This window comes from Neoarius graeffei, chromosome 25 (assembly GCF_027579695.1).
Source record: "Neoarius graeffei isolate fNeoGra1 chromosome 25, fNeoGra1.pri, whole genome shotgun sequence".
In the NCBI taxonomy this organism is placed as follows: domain Eukaryota; kingdom Metazoa; phylum Chordata; class Actinopteri; order Siluriformes; family Ariidae; genus Neoarius; species Neoarius graeffei.
The window spans coordinates 58,256,540-58,270,657 of NC_083593.1; the positions used below are offsets into that span (position 1 = coordinate 58,256,540).

Below are 14,118 nucleotides of genomic sequence, written 5' to 3' on the forward strand. Positions count from 1 at the left end.
ATCCAGCTTCTTCTTTCATACGCTACTGGAACCTGGCAGCAAAATGGTTCCCTCCTGTTTCCTGACTAGAACCCATTTCTCAAGCTGCACCATGGATGTAAAGTGATGCATGTGACAAATAACCACTTAGTACAGAGTCGTACACATTGGAAGGTTTAGAACCCTAGAACTCTTAACGGCTCTTCAGGAGTCACTCAGTCAGAACTCGATGTAGAACACAACACCAGATAGTTTTCTTTACAGTAGAACCCTTTTAGAAAGTTCTGAATCCATCCTTCATTATTCAGTGAATCCTTAAGCGTGTACTGAGTACGGGTTCTACTGCAAACCCTTTTTGATAATGGAACACTGCAGTAAAGGTTCTACAGAGAGAGAGAGAGAGAGAGAGAGAGAGAGTTTATCACACAGTGGAGTGGAGAAGAAGAAGAAGAACCCAGTAGGAAGGATTCTGGAACCTGCTGTGTGGATTTCTGACTTTAAAGCACAGCTCGTTTTTCTCACTGGAGGGTCTCAGTGGTGTGACCTGCCCTCTGTTATTTCCCCCCGACCCCCCCACCCCAGGGTAAAAGGCAGTTGTATATTTCTGTTTAGAACCTTTAAGGACTCTGAAGATTTTAGGTTTTTTGAAGAGTCCGGCTGAGTGTCAGAAGAAAATAAAGTTCCCTGTTTACACACACACACACACACACACACACACACACACACACACACACACACAGCTGGTCACTCTGACCTTTTCAGATCCCAGTGTTGAGTGAAAAGGACTCACACACACACACACACACACACACACACACACACACACACACACACACACACACACACACACACAGGATAAAAAGAACTCACACAGGGATTAAGGGGCCTCAAGTTTGCAAAATAAAGCAGTGAGCTGCAGATTTGATTTCGCCGCAGGCTCTCGGCTCCTCGTTCAGCAGAACCTCTCAGCAAGCTTAAGAGCTTTTCCTACACACACACACACACACACACACACACACACACACACACACACACACACACACACACACACACCTGTAGATGTAATCTGGTGAGAAACCTTGTCTGAGAAGGACATGTGAAGGAGCTGAGGGAGGAGACGCCGGACACCTGGATTTCAGAAAAGACTCTTTTTCACCTCTTGCTCACTAAGAGACGACACAATCAGCACTCAGACGGATCAGAACCGGATCAGATTTCGGTCTATACATGCAGGACTAAGCTGAACCCCAGCGCTCTGTATCATGCTCCTTCTCATTTCTGTAAAACTCTGAGCTACGTGTGAAGAGTAAAGTCAGAGTGCGGAGATTTAACTCTTTCCCTCCTTCACTCAGATTTAAACACGGTGATGTTTATCTACAGTGAAGAACAGAGCAGAGCGACATCAAGTTTCAGAAGGCTTCAGTCTGTTCTCTGGTGAACGACGCAAATGAGTTTTTGCAGTAAAAACAAACACAAAGTGTTAAAATTGTTTTTGTTTCTCTGTGAAATTCTGAAACAGTGAGTGTGTTGGGGATTAGTGGATATACCGTACTGTGGGTTGAAAAATGGGAATGTTGTTAAATTCCCTCCTCTGGCTTGCAGTACTTGGTGGTCCCTTATTACCAGAAGTAGAATGTATAAATCTAACTCCTTGTCTAGACATTTTCCAGCTCTGACTTCTGTTAGAGAGGGAAAAAAAGTGAAACGTGAACGTCGAGCCGTTAAAGCTGCTCTGAGTCCAGCTCCATCATCTGAACTGAGGTCTGAGGTTACTGAGAAAAACCTCGTTTATCATTCTGAAGTACAACACCTTGACCTGTGACCTGTGCCCTCTCTCTCTCTCTCTGTGTGTGTAGGTTTAGCATCAGTGGCTGGAATGTGTGAACCAGAACGGAGCTGCAGTATTAATGAAGACATCGGACTCGGCTCCGCCTTTACCATTGCGCACGAGATTGGACACAAGTGAGTGAAAATAAATAACAGTTATTCCTGAAATCGAGTCGTACATGAGCTGATAGTCGATGAGCTGCGTAGCACCGAGTTGGCTATAATCCATGTACAACGAGATTGAGTGGAATAACTGTTTTATTCTATCCACATTCACTGGATTTTGAGAAACAGAGGATTTTTATTTTTTGCAAATTTGATAAAGAAAAACTTTATACAAAACATCCGACAAAATCATTTCTGCTTAGAATGTAAACAAACTGGTGAAATGACAGGAGCAATTTGTGAAAAATGCGATAATAATAATAATAATTCTTGGGCAGCACGGTGGTGTAGTGGTTAGCGCTGTCCCCTCACAGCAAGAAGGTCCGGGTTCGAGCCCCGTGGCCGGCGAGGGCCTTTCTGTGCGGAGTTTGCATGTTCTCCCCGTGTCCGCGTGGGTTTCCTCCGGGTGCTCCGGTTTCCCCCACAGTCCAAAGACATGCAGGTTAGGTTAACTGGTGACTCTAAATTGAGCGTAGGTGTGAATGTGAGTGTGAATGGTTGTCTGTGTCTATGTGTCAGCCCTGTGATGACCTGGCGACTTGTCCAGGGTGAACCCCGCCTTTCGCCCGTAGTCAGCTGGGATAGGCTCCAGCTCGCCTGCGACCCTGTAGAACAGGATAAAGCGGCTACAGATAATGAGATGAGATAATAATTCTTGAAAAATAAAAAAAGATATGTTCTTATCATTAAATACTTTTATTCCATATTTTGTTGCTTTTTTTTTGTATTTTTTGGGGTTTTGTTTTTGAGTAGAGTTTTTATTTCGTCCTCGATCGGTTCAGCAACACGCGCCGCCATTTTTTTTCTCTACTCACAGTATATGAGCTGATATCCTAGTAGTAGAGTAGCCAGTCAGAGCACGCGATTGCTCATATCCAGTGAATGTGGAGAGAATAAATAACATTAGACACAAAGTGCTGCAGAGTTCTGGACTCTGATTGGTGAGAAGAGCAGAAGGTGTTGATTAATTCTCTCCAACAGCAGCTCTGACAGTAGTGCATTTGTTCTAATATGGGATTGTTTGCATGGTAACAGTTTATTCACAGGGGCGTATCCATTATGTACGTTCTGTAAGGAGAAATGTGTGTGTATCGTCTCTGTAAGGAGTCTCCAGTGTGAGCGTTGTGTATCTGTCAGAGATGAAGCTGGAACTGTAAGATCTCTGAGATCTTCAGCACAGAGGAGTCTACACTTCTTCTTCTTCTTCTTCTTCTTCTTCTTCTTCTTCTTCTTCTTCACAGTTTCTCAGTAACATGACTGAACAAAATGTTTTGTTATTAATTTAGAGAGAGAATAGCAAGAGACTGGTGAGGGAATGACTGTTTATAGCTGCTATAATGTAAGTGAGAACAGGAACTCATTCGTTTAACAGACATTAACTGTAACTATAAACAGATAAAAAGCACTGCATGTTGTTTAATAAATAAAAAAAGTGTAATTGTTGGAAAGTTGCTGTGGTGTCAGAGGAATAAAACATTCAGGTTGGTAACAGTAACTCTGCTTCATCACACCGCGCTGGTGTTAATTAGTTTCCTGTAAGAGCACAACCCCTGAGTGTTTAATTCCTGATTTATTACATATTCATGATGTCGTTCCAGCTGGAATGCAGTGTGCAGTTTGACTCACTGAGACTTTATTTAATTTATAATATTTTAAGAGCTGATCTGCTCTCTCTTTCAGTTTTAGAGGAGAGTATTTTTATCCCCGTCCCCCGCTGAGTGTTTTAAGGTGGTTACAGTCTCTCTAGTCGTTTGTCTTGCTGGTGGATGTTGATGTTTTAATGATTTGGTTCGTGCTCTCTCACACACTCCTCATTCGTCTCTCTCTGACACCACGTCTCAGTTTTTAATTAGTTTCACGGTGGCCATGAAATTCTCCAAATTCTAGCGTCTTTTGAAAACTAGTAGATGTTAAAATGGCTTGTGATTTTTTTTCCCCTGGGAGACAGCACTGAGCTCTGTGGGGGGGTTTGCGGCTCTGCACCTTGCACATGTGCAGAAATGGTGCCTCCTCCTTCAGCGTCAGGTCCCCGCTGAACTCCTGGAAAAACATCAGCGATGTGTCGGGCTGAGCGAGGGGCTCCGGCTCACCGACATGCCAATCTCCTCTCCCCTGTTCTGTGTCTGCTTCTGTTGGGGGAATATTGCCGGGGGTGTGGGGGTGTGTGGGGTGTTGTAAAAATACTCCCAGCTTTCTCAAGGAAAAAAAAAGAACACCATCAAGTGTTACAGTGCTACTGTGCTGATATAAATCCAGAGAGGAGTAAAATATAATAAACTCACAGAACAACAAAGGGATCCGGAGAAGGGTTCAGTTCTGTTAGATACTGCTATAGGAAGAGAGAAAGAAAGAAAGAAAGAAAGAAAGAAAGAAAGAAAGAAAGAAAGAAAGAAATCCGAGAGTGTGAGATTGATGCTGTGGGAGTGTTGAGTGTGTGAATGCACAGAATGAGTATAGGACTGAATGAGTGAAAATGTGTGTGTGTGTGTGTGTGTGTGTGTGTGAGAGAGAGGTGTGTCCCCTCACATGTCCCAGCAGGTAGGCGTGTCCCCTCCCAGCACTGCTCCCATCCCCCTCCTGCTCTCGGCTCTGTTTAACCCTGTAATTACTGATTGACGTCTCGGCACACAGGTGGTCATTAGGACTTTCTTGTCCTGTAAGAGCTCGAGACAACTCGTGACCTTTGACCCCTCTGTCCTACACATCCAGCTGTTTCAGAGTCAGAGAAAATCTCGCCCTTTAAGTGTCTAGCCATAGGAGACGTCCTGCACCACGGCTCAAAAATCTCACGGCCAGGAACAGCTGCCTGAGCTTGTCCAGGCTTTTAGTATGAGGGGAGAGTGGGAGGGGTCTGATTGACAGGATTCTCACTCCGCCCCCTCATGTGTTCTTCATGTGTTCAATGTGTCATTCTCACAGCTTTGGAATGAACCATGACGGAATCGGGAACGCCTGCGGGACGAAGGGGCACGAGACGGCCAAGCTGATGGCGGCACACATCACTGCCAACACCAACCCCTTCTCCTGGTCCACCTGCAGCAAGGACTACATCACCAGCTTCCTGGAGTAAGTTCAAGTACCTTCTTCTTCTCTAGGGTTTCAGGACTGGGCTTGTTCCAAAAGCATTCTCAAGGTATTTAAAAGTTTAGAGCTTATAAAAGGGGTTCCACTCTGACGTCTGTCTGAGAGGGAAACCCTGTGGGGTTGGATGTTACAAAGAACCTGTTTTTGAGAGTGTGAGAAACTCTAGAACATTATTCACAATCAACCCATCATGGGTTCTAATCAGATACAAACAGGATGTGTGTTATACATCTCTCTGTATATTACTGTAAATGTGTGTGATGGGTCTCAGAAAGAGTTCTTGCTCAAAGACTTTCTGTTAGATGTTTATCTACATCACCGTCGCCAAAAGAGAAATCCTAAAACCTCCTCCACTATTCACCCATTAGATTTATCCAGTATTACTGTTCTACAATCAGCCTGCATTCTCATTAAAGGCCCGGTCCCACTGGCCGATGGACACAAAACGTATGCAAAAAGGACACAGCGGACGAGCAAAATTTCGGGGGTGGCTCTATCCGTTTTCATCCGCTCCAGAAATGGACAAAATTGGCGAAAATTTGCGAAAACAGAACGGAAAAGAACGGACGTGGGTAGTATATAGCGGGGATGTTAAATGCATGTTCATAGGAAGCCTAGCGGATGAAAGCGGATGGAAGTGGATGACAGCTCCGAAGGGGTTACCGGTGATAACTGAGAAGCGGACGCATAGCAGAAAGAGCGGATGCATAGCGGATGAAGGGGATGCATCATGTACGCCTAACGGAAACAAAGGGGATGTTGCGCGGATGTATATCGGATGCAGACCGTTCACTGCGCATGCGGGGGGTATGAATTGCGTCTGCTCCGCGGATATAAAGGGATGCAGCACGCACGCCGTCAGCATAAAGCGGAAAGACGTGCTGGCGGCTACATCGATACATCTCTACTACTAGATGATTTTCTCCCCCTTTTTATACAAAATATCGATTGTCCGCTAGGTGTCCTTCTACATACTCTAGACATACTCCAGACATCCTAAATATACGAGATACATCCCAGATATAAACGCTTTGTCTGTTTTGAATACTTTATATACGAGATGCATACGCTTACATCCTTTCTATTTCCGTGCTACTAACGATGAATAGACGTTTCATGTACCTTATCTTTCCTCCCTCTTTCCGTTTTCAGCTGCAGCGGATGTGAGTTGCGAGGATGCCCAGAGGATGCAGAGAGGATACAGCAGACGTTTAACGGATGATAACGGACATAGAACGTTTGTTGCTCGTATATGTCGCGGATTTACATCGTACACGGCGGAAAGTTCATCCGTTCTAAAAGTTTTGCGCAGCTCAAAACTTTTTGCGCGGATGAAATCACAGTGGACGGATGCTCGATGGATAGAGCGTATGAAGCACGTATGCAATGAGTACACAACGGATGCATAGCGTTTTCCAACGGATGGCAAAGATTTTTTTACGTTTTACATCCTCTTTGCATCCGTAAGTGCAGTGGGACCGGGCCTTTACATTTAAAACCTATAGAAAGAGAACTTACAACCAGCTGAGATGAAAGAACTGTGAATGAATGAACTGATGATCTCAGATGAGATGAACGTTTGGTTTTGTCATGTATTTCTTTATTCCCAGCTCATGCAGCACGTCGCTCATCCGTGATCAGAACATCTGTCGTTTCTCTCTCATTCTTCATCCAGCAGGTTCTGGAAGTGTCCTTGTGCCAAATGAACAGTTTCGGTTCTAGAGCAAAGTTCCGTTCAGAGGAGTTCACTCAACACTGCGTGCGTTACAGAGAGACTTTATTAACACCATGTTTTTGTAAAAGTGTCCAGACAGACAGCGGGACTGAACTGACCACTAACGGACGTCTTTGTTGCAGTTTTAGATTAAAAGCATTTCTTCTGAGTCTGAAAACAGCGTCCAGTCGTGTCTCTTTGCATTACACCAGATATCCACCGGGTCTCATTTGGGAGGAAGTTTTGTTGACATTTCTTCTAATCGTTTCTATTTTTAAGACGACTATTTTGTCTTCCTCTAAAGCAATAAACCGAGAGGTCTGTGTTGGTACGTTAAGAATCCGAGGGGGCTCGAGCCAGGATTGTGTTTCTCCCAGCAGAGGGGATTGCATGGAAGCCAAAGTAAAGGATTATTCCACCAAACAACATGGAAAAAAAGGAAGGGATGTAACTGAATACGGCGTCTGTCGTTCCCCCCACCGCCCCAGGCAAAAAACGTGTGTGTTTCTTTCCTTTCCTTCCCGATATATTTGGTTTAGTTTTGAATTAGATTAGCCTTCCAATATTCTAGTGGGAAGCCAAAGATCACTGTTTCAGCCGATGCTTCCTCTGGCACGTTAAACACAAACCAGATTCCTGAGCCTGTGCTGTTTGTTGCTGTTGTGTTTTGCTGCTCAGGTTCCCTCCGGCCTTGTCTCAGCGTTCCTCCTCCTTGTCCGTGTTGCTGTCACTGTAAAGGTGATTTTTATTTAGTTTTTAACAGAAAGAGACACATCATGACTCCCTTCCTAATAAACGTTAAACGTTAGTGCACACAAAGCCATCCCAGACACATCTCTGAGATGTTCACCATCAAGCTGAAGAATAATCCGAACCTCAGGAAACATCTGGTTTGTGGCCTTCACCTCGTCCACGCTTCGTTTTTTTCCACCCCCCATGAGCGGCTCCTCAGAGCATCCATATTTCTCTCTGACTAAACAGACTAAACACTCGGACACACGACTGTGTTTTTTCTTCTCTTACATCCTATCTTTCACTCCGTACTTCACCGGAGCTTCAAAGGCTTTCATGCAAGGCCAAGAGCACCATATAAGCCTAAACGTCTGGGTTTTAAGGATGCTGTCTGTCATTCTGTGTGCTCAGCTTTACATTTCTCACGCTCTCATTTTACATTTCTCTCATGTTTGGAGATCATTGGGTGAATAGTGAAGACTGTCCAAGAGCCAATCCCATTGTAGGTTTGTTTGGTTTTTTTTGACAGCTCAGGTCGGGGAACATGTCTAGACAATGAGCCTCTGAAGCGGGACTTCCTGTACCCCACCGTGGCCCCGGGGCAGGTGTATGATGCCGATGAACAGTGTCGCTTTCAGTACGGCGCCTCCTCCAGACAGTGCAAATATGGGGTAAGAGGAACGCAGTGCACCCTCATGCTCCTTCTCAAACCCTTCAGGAAATGACGTCACTGTTCTTCTGTGTGGTTCATTAAAGCTTTCACTGCTGGAGTGGGATTCACGAAAGGAGTTCCGTCTCAGATAAACCGGCCCACTCATTTTTAGATCAGACTTTTTGGATTGATGTCCTTTTGTAGCACACATTGTTTTGGATATATCTGTATCTGATGTGTTCTTCATGTTAAGTTATGAGTCCAAAATGAACAGTGTGACAAGATCGCTGGAATTTATTACAAAAACAGGAACCAGTTTGACAATTTGCATTAACTGAGGGAAATAATGAGGAAGTAAATTTAAGTTTACAATTTTAGATCAATACCTAATGATGATGTGTGTCATTAATGAGCAATAAAACACTTCAGGACGTTCCATAACATTCACTGTAACTGCAAATGGATAAAAAGTACGACATGTCCTTCATTAATAAATTAAAATTGTAATCATTTCACAAAACCAAATTTCCTGTCGTACAAGAGGAATAAAACATTCAGGGATGTGCTGTTAAAAAAAACCCCGAGACCGTCAGTGAGGGCGTGGCTCACTCCGGCCCCGCCTGGTACAGAAGGAATGATCTAAAGTGGGCCATCTTGCACAACGACCTGTTTGTCGTTATATTTGCACTACTTCACCACTACTACCTCTGCCATCTCTCATTGATGCAATTATTATGTGCAATAATATAAGCCTTAAACTATTTTTATGCATACTTATATATATATATATATATATATATATATATATATATATATTATTTATGCATATATGTGTGTATATATACAGAGAATACCTGTAATGTGCAGTTTTTCCGAGCCTCTCAATAAGGCAATTTTTCTATACTTTTTCACGGTAGATAATGCAAATAGCCCTCTGTATTTAATCCTTCGTTTCTCTAATTTTTTATTTCAGTTTTATTTGTTATCTGTTTGACATTTTCTTGCTACTGTAACACGTGAATTTCCCGGATGTGGGATGAATAAAGTGAATCTAATCTAATCTAATCTAATCTAATCTAATCTAATCTAATCTAATCTAATAAATGTTGCGAACGAGATACACCATATACAAGCTCTATATAGAAGCGATATCCACCCAAGGAATACCGACCTATTTACCAGAAAGAATCCAAAATGGCGAGAAATTGACTGAGAAGAAGCGATTTTTGTTGAACTGCTCATTAAGGCTTAATTAGTCCATAACTTCATTAATAATTGTAATGAAGCAAATCTGCGTAGAAGTTATATGCACCTTAGGTACCCGACCTTCATGGCAGGAAGAATCAAAATCAGTGAAGAATTGAGGGAGAAGAAGCAATTTGTGTGGAAACTGCTCATTAGGGCTATTACTCCATATCTTCATTATTAATTGCAATTATGCAAATTAGGGTAGAAGCCATATGCACCCCAGGCAGACCCACCTTCCTGCCAAAAAGAATAAAAATCAGTGAATTGACAGAGAAGAAGTGATTTTCATGAAATGTGGACAACGCCAGATGGACGACTGACAACACATGATGGGATAAACTCATCACTTGTCGGCCGGCTGAGCTAATAACCAACCACAGGGTGATAACAGTGACTCAGTGTTTTTCACACTACAGCCAAAAAATGATTAAAAGAATCATAGTTTGTTCCATCATGTTACTGAGAAACTGTAAACAAGAAGAAGAAGAAGAAGAAGTGTGAAGAAGTGTAAACTCCTCTGTGCTGAAGATCTCAGAGATCTTCCAGCTTCACCTCTGACTGATACACAGTGCTTACACTGGAGACTCCTTACAGAAATGATACAGAAACGTCTCCTGGAAAGCAGTGACATGGCTGGATTTGAGGATTGATTATCCGACTGCCAAGAACACGTACAGTAATGACGTCCAGCGGTCAGGAGACAGGCGTCTGCCTGATCACATATCATACAGCATTTCAAACTAAAATGTTTGTTCTTGGGGTTAAATCTGAATGAAAAGTCATGAAATGTTGCAGATGATGAAAAGCTTCACATTTACAGTGGCGTCTGTGATTAAATTACAGCTCAGCAGGTCTCTGTCTGATCTTCTTATCAGTTTGATTTCAGAGTAAAGCTGTTCCAGAATGAGAAATATTTCAGAAAGCCATCTGTGGAGAACCAGGCTGATGGTTAAAGCTCCTGGAAGAGACGCTAAATGACAAGTTCTAATTTTTACCACTGACCCAGGAGGGACTGGCTGGAGGACGCTGATGTGTTCCCCAGGCTGCTCTACCGCTGAAAAACTCTCCTCTGATGCCAGAGTAAAAGTCTTGTAAACGTATATCATGTTCATTAAGAAGCATCAGTGGCTCTCTGGAACAGCTGTTACTCAGATTGGTCTTGAAGCAGTCCAGACGCTGACCATATTTTCACTTCTGCGCAGACGTCTGGATCAGTTATCATCTCACTGTGAGCAGATGATGGAGCAGACGACAGCCTGATGGACTGGAGCGCGCTCCATATCTGCTTAGCTGATTTGGTAGAATAAGAAGAAGAGACCGACTTTACTTCCTTTTATCATAAAATATAAAGGACTGTGTGGTGCAGTGTGTCCTGTACTGCGGTGGAAAGTCTGGAGCTTACAGGGACTCACTGGAGACCTGAAGGAGTCGTGGATTAGGACACTGAGTTCTGGAGCCCGTCCCACAGTGGCGTGTCCCACAGTGGCGTGTCCCACAGGGGCGTGTCCCACAGGGGCGTGTCCCACAGGGGCGTGTCCAGCGGTGTCTCCACTGATAACAAACAGATTAAAAATAAAATAAGGAGATGTTTCTGTAACATGTATGGAAGGAGTCTCCAGTGTCAGTAATGTGTAACAGTCAGAGGTGAAGCTGGAAGATCTCAGAGATCTACAGGACAGAGGAGTTTACACTTCTTTTTCTTCTTCTTTGCAGTTTCTCAGTAACATGTTGGAACAAACTGCAATTATTTTTGTCTTATTAACTTTAAGAGAGAGAGTAAAGAGTCTGGTGAGGAAACGACTGTTTATAGCTGTGATAACACAAGCAGGACCTAACTTACTTCATGAACATTAAATGTAACAATAAATGGATAAAAAAGTATGATGTGATGCTATTTAAAAATGAAATATTATAGTTGTTAGCAAATAAAGCCCTTGGGGATGTGCTGTTATCGGAAAATAATCAACTTCAGGGTTTGTTAGAACCTGAACCACAGACTCGGTACTGTTCCGGGATCAGTGTCAGAGCTGGGGACCTTCAGGAGCATTAAACCCAACCGTTAAACAGGAACACTGGCCTTTAAACCTTAAAAAAAAAAAAAACAGGGATAGAAAATATGGACTGAAGAAGGATTAGCATTTTATTTTATTTTATAGCTGTAATTTTTACATTAATCACTGGTTTAATTAAACAAAATGGCTTCCATACTCATTATTCAGCAGCACAGAGAATAGCACACAACATTTTATTATTTTATATTGTTCTCCGACTGTTAGGAAATCGTAGTGTGTGTGTGAGATGTCGGCGATTTTTATCTCACTATTTGGAATTAACTTTAAAGCGTAATCTAACCCAAGTGAGCGCTCACTCATCTGCTGCACTTACAAAGAAACTCAAAATTCATTCATCATTTTATCTGTAAACAATTCACTCCTCGAGATAAGCAACATCTCTGATTAGGACACGCCTCCTCTGATGTCCTGAATACGGATGTGTGTAATCGCACAAGAAGAGCGAATAAGAGATCAAACGTTAGAGCAGACCGGATCCGAGTCCTCCAAACACATTCTCCTCATATCTTTCAGACGAAGCCGAGTGGAGCTTAGTGACCCATTTAATCTTCATCTCTCATAATATGGAAATGATTTTGTGTGGAATAACAGTCTGCCATAAACACAGTGACACGCAAGAGAAGGAAGGAACCTGACGGGAGCCGAGAGGATTCAGGAATAATAATAATAATAATAATGCCTCGTATGGATATACAGCTGTCCATAAACCTGAACCCGAAATTAAATTACAAGAGATTACAGTTATTTTATTCACTGAGAGAAATATCTAAGAGCAGATGCCAGAAAGAGAACCCTGTAATTTTTCTCTTAGCTGTGATCAGAATCAGAGAAGGTCATTGGAAGGACGAGAGCCAGTGTTTTCTTGGCTCGGTTTTATTACAGCGTGCCGTATTAGTGCATTCTGACAATCTCATCTGTTTCAGCCAGACGTCTGTTTCACCATTAACGTCACGGCTGTTTCACAAATCGCTCATGCAGATCTGAGGTCAGGAGTAACCCAGAGCTTATTTATATTTAACACAGACAGACCTACAGACAGGCTAACATGCTAACATGCTAACATTAAAAAAAAGCCCCACACTCGGGATGAACAGAGCCAAGAGAATTAATGAAGAATAAGCAGCACTCGATTATCCATTAATTCAGGGAATATTAAATTACAAGATTTCTTGAAAACAATTTTGGCAGTTTTTCGAAAGCTTAAACTGAGGAGGGAAAAAATGATGTAGGACAAACAAGAGGAAATGAGGTCCTGGATCGTTCATGTCCCAAAGTATTTAATAATAAATGTTAAAATATGCGAGTACAACAACAAATAAATAAATTAAGTTAACATTGTTTTAAAGAACTAGCCTTAAATAAGCCTTTAGAGAATTTCAGCAACATCGAGTTGGATTTAAAATGCCATTACAGAAAGACTAATGCACAGTTTTGCTGAATTGACTGGAAGACCCTTTTAAGTGCAGAGACGCAGTCGTATGCTAATGACCGGCAGCACGCACGCTTGAGATGGATGCTGCGGTTTTTGTCCGAGCGAGGGCATTGTGCCAGAGTCCTCGTTGAGTCGAGGCGCAGCAATGAGCACTGACAGCTCGAGAGCAAGTCGCTGTGTTGAACGCTCTCCCGTTGCATTTAGTCATCTAGATTTGGCAACAGAGGCTTCAGATCGATCCGTCTGTGTTGCGGAGGTTTGGAATGCAGCCTGTTGGACAGCGTGATGGCGGTTCCATGACTGCAGAGCTAACGGGCTGATTGAGGAAGACAGATGAATGATGCAGCAGTCATCAGGTCATCGAGATGCTCAATGTTACGTCCGGTGTTTATTTGGGAACACAGGCGGATGTACTGTAGATGTCATGCTTTTGGCTCAGGATTAGGTGTTTCTTGTTTTTTGTTGTTGTTTTTTTCCAACCAACCAGGGAACGGGGCTTCGTCTCAAACCGCTCTCGAAAGACGCCTCAGAAATCAATGAAAATCGATTCTGGTTTGGAACCTAGAGCCAGTGACGGCAGAGGAGTTCTGTTTGAGTCCAACAGCCCGAGTTATTTTTGCAAGACAGCCATCAAAACACAGACGAACAGTACAAAGGTTTTTAAAGATTATTGGTTTAAAAAAGGTAAACAAACTGTGGATTTATCCAGCGATCTCAGGAAGAAATGGAACTGCAGTGAACTGCTTCACAGCCGCGCCGCTAACGTTAATGCTAATGATTAAACACTGTATAACGCCCAAGGTTTCAGCTTTGGATGATAAAACGAGTTCTCACAGCCAGAGGAACGGCTCGTAAAATCATCCCAGGTGTTGGTGTTGTTACATCAGGAACACATTTGATTACATAATGGGTCATAGTTTGGTCTTTAATCCACTTTCACCTGCAGTGTAAACATGATTAACGATTCAGGCATTATTTGGTTTAAACTGTGCTTTTTGTTTCAGTTTTTTGGAAATAAAACGTAAATTACCTGCCATGCAGATTCACACTTTATTAAATGACTTTTAAAGGCGTTATAAACGAGCACTCCACTGAGGTTGTGTGTTTTTATTTATTTACTGTTCAATTCTCAAGTTAATTATTGATTTCGCTTTTTATAGTCAGCTGACGCACCTGTAAAGACAGCGAGCACATACACACCTGTGCTAAAGAA

The 14,118-nt window shown here is 42.7% G+C and overlaps 1 protein-coding gene across 8 annotated transcripts in view; it reads left to right on the forward strand.

Moving 5' to 3' along the window:
- adamts6 (ADAM metallopeptidase with thrombospondin type 1 motif, 6) overlaps nt 1–14,118 on the forward strand; it is a 126,490-nt gene that overhangs the window by 60,860 nt on the left and 51,512 nt on the right. For all 8 annotated transcript variants that reach the window (XR_009651569.1, XM_060909059.1, XM_060909060.1 and 5 more), the window contains 3 exons: nt 1,836–1,941; nt 4,891–5,037; nt 8,031–8,172. Coding sequence is in view for 7 of the 8 variants with exons in the window: in XM_060909059.1 (XP_060765042.1) it covers nt 1,836–1,941; nt 4,891–5,037; nt 8,031–8,172 (395 nt within the window). In the remaining variant the exon portion in view is untranslated. The remainder of the gene's footprint in view (nt 1–1,835; nt 1,942–4,890; nt 5,038–8,030; nt 8,173–14,118) is intronic.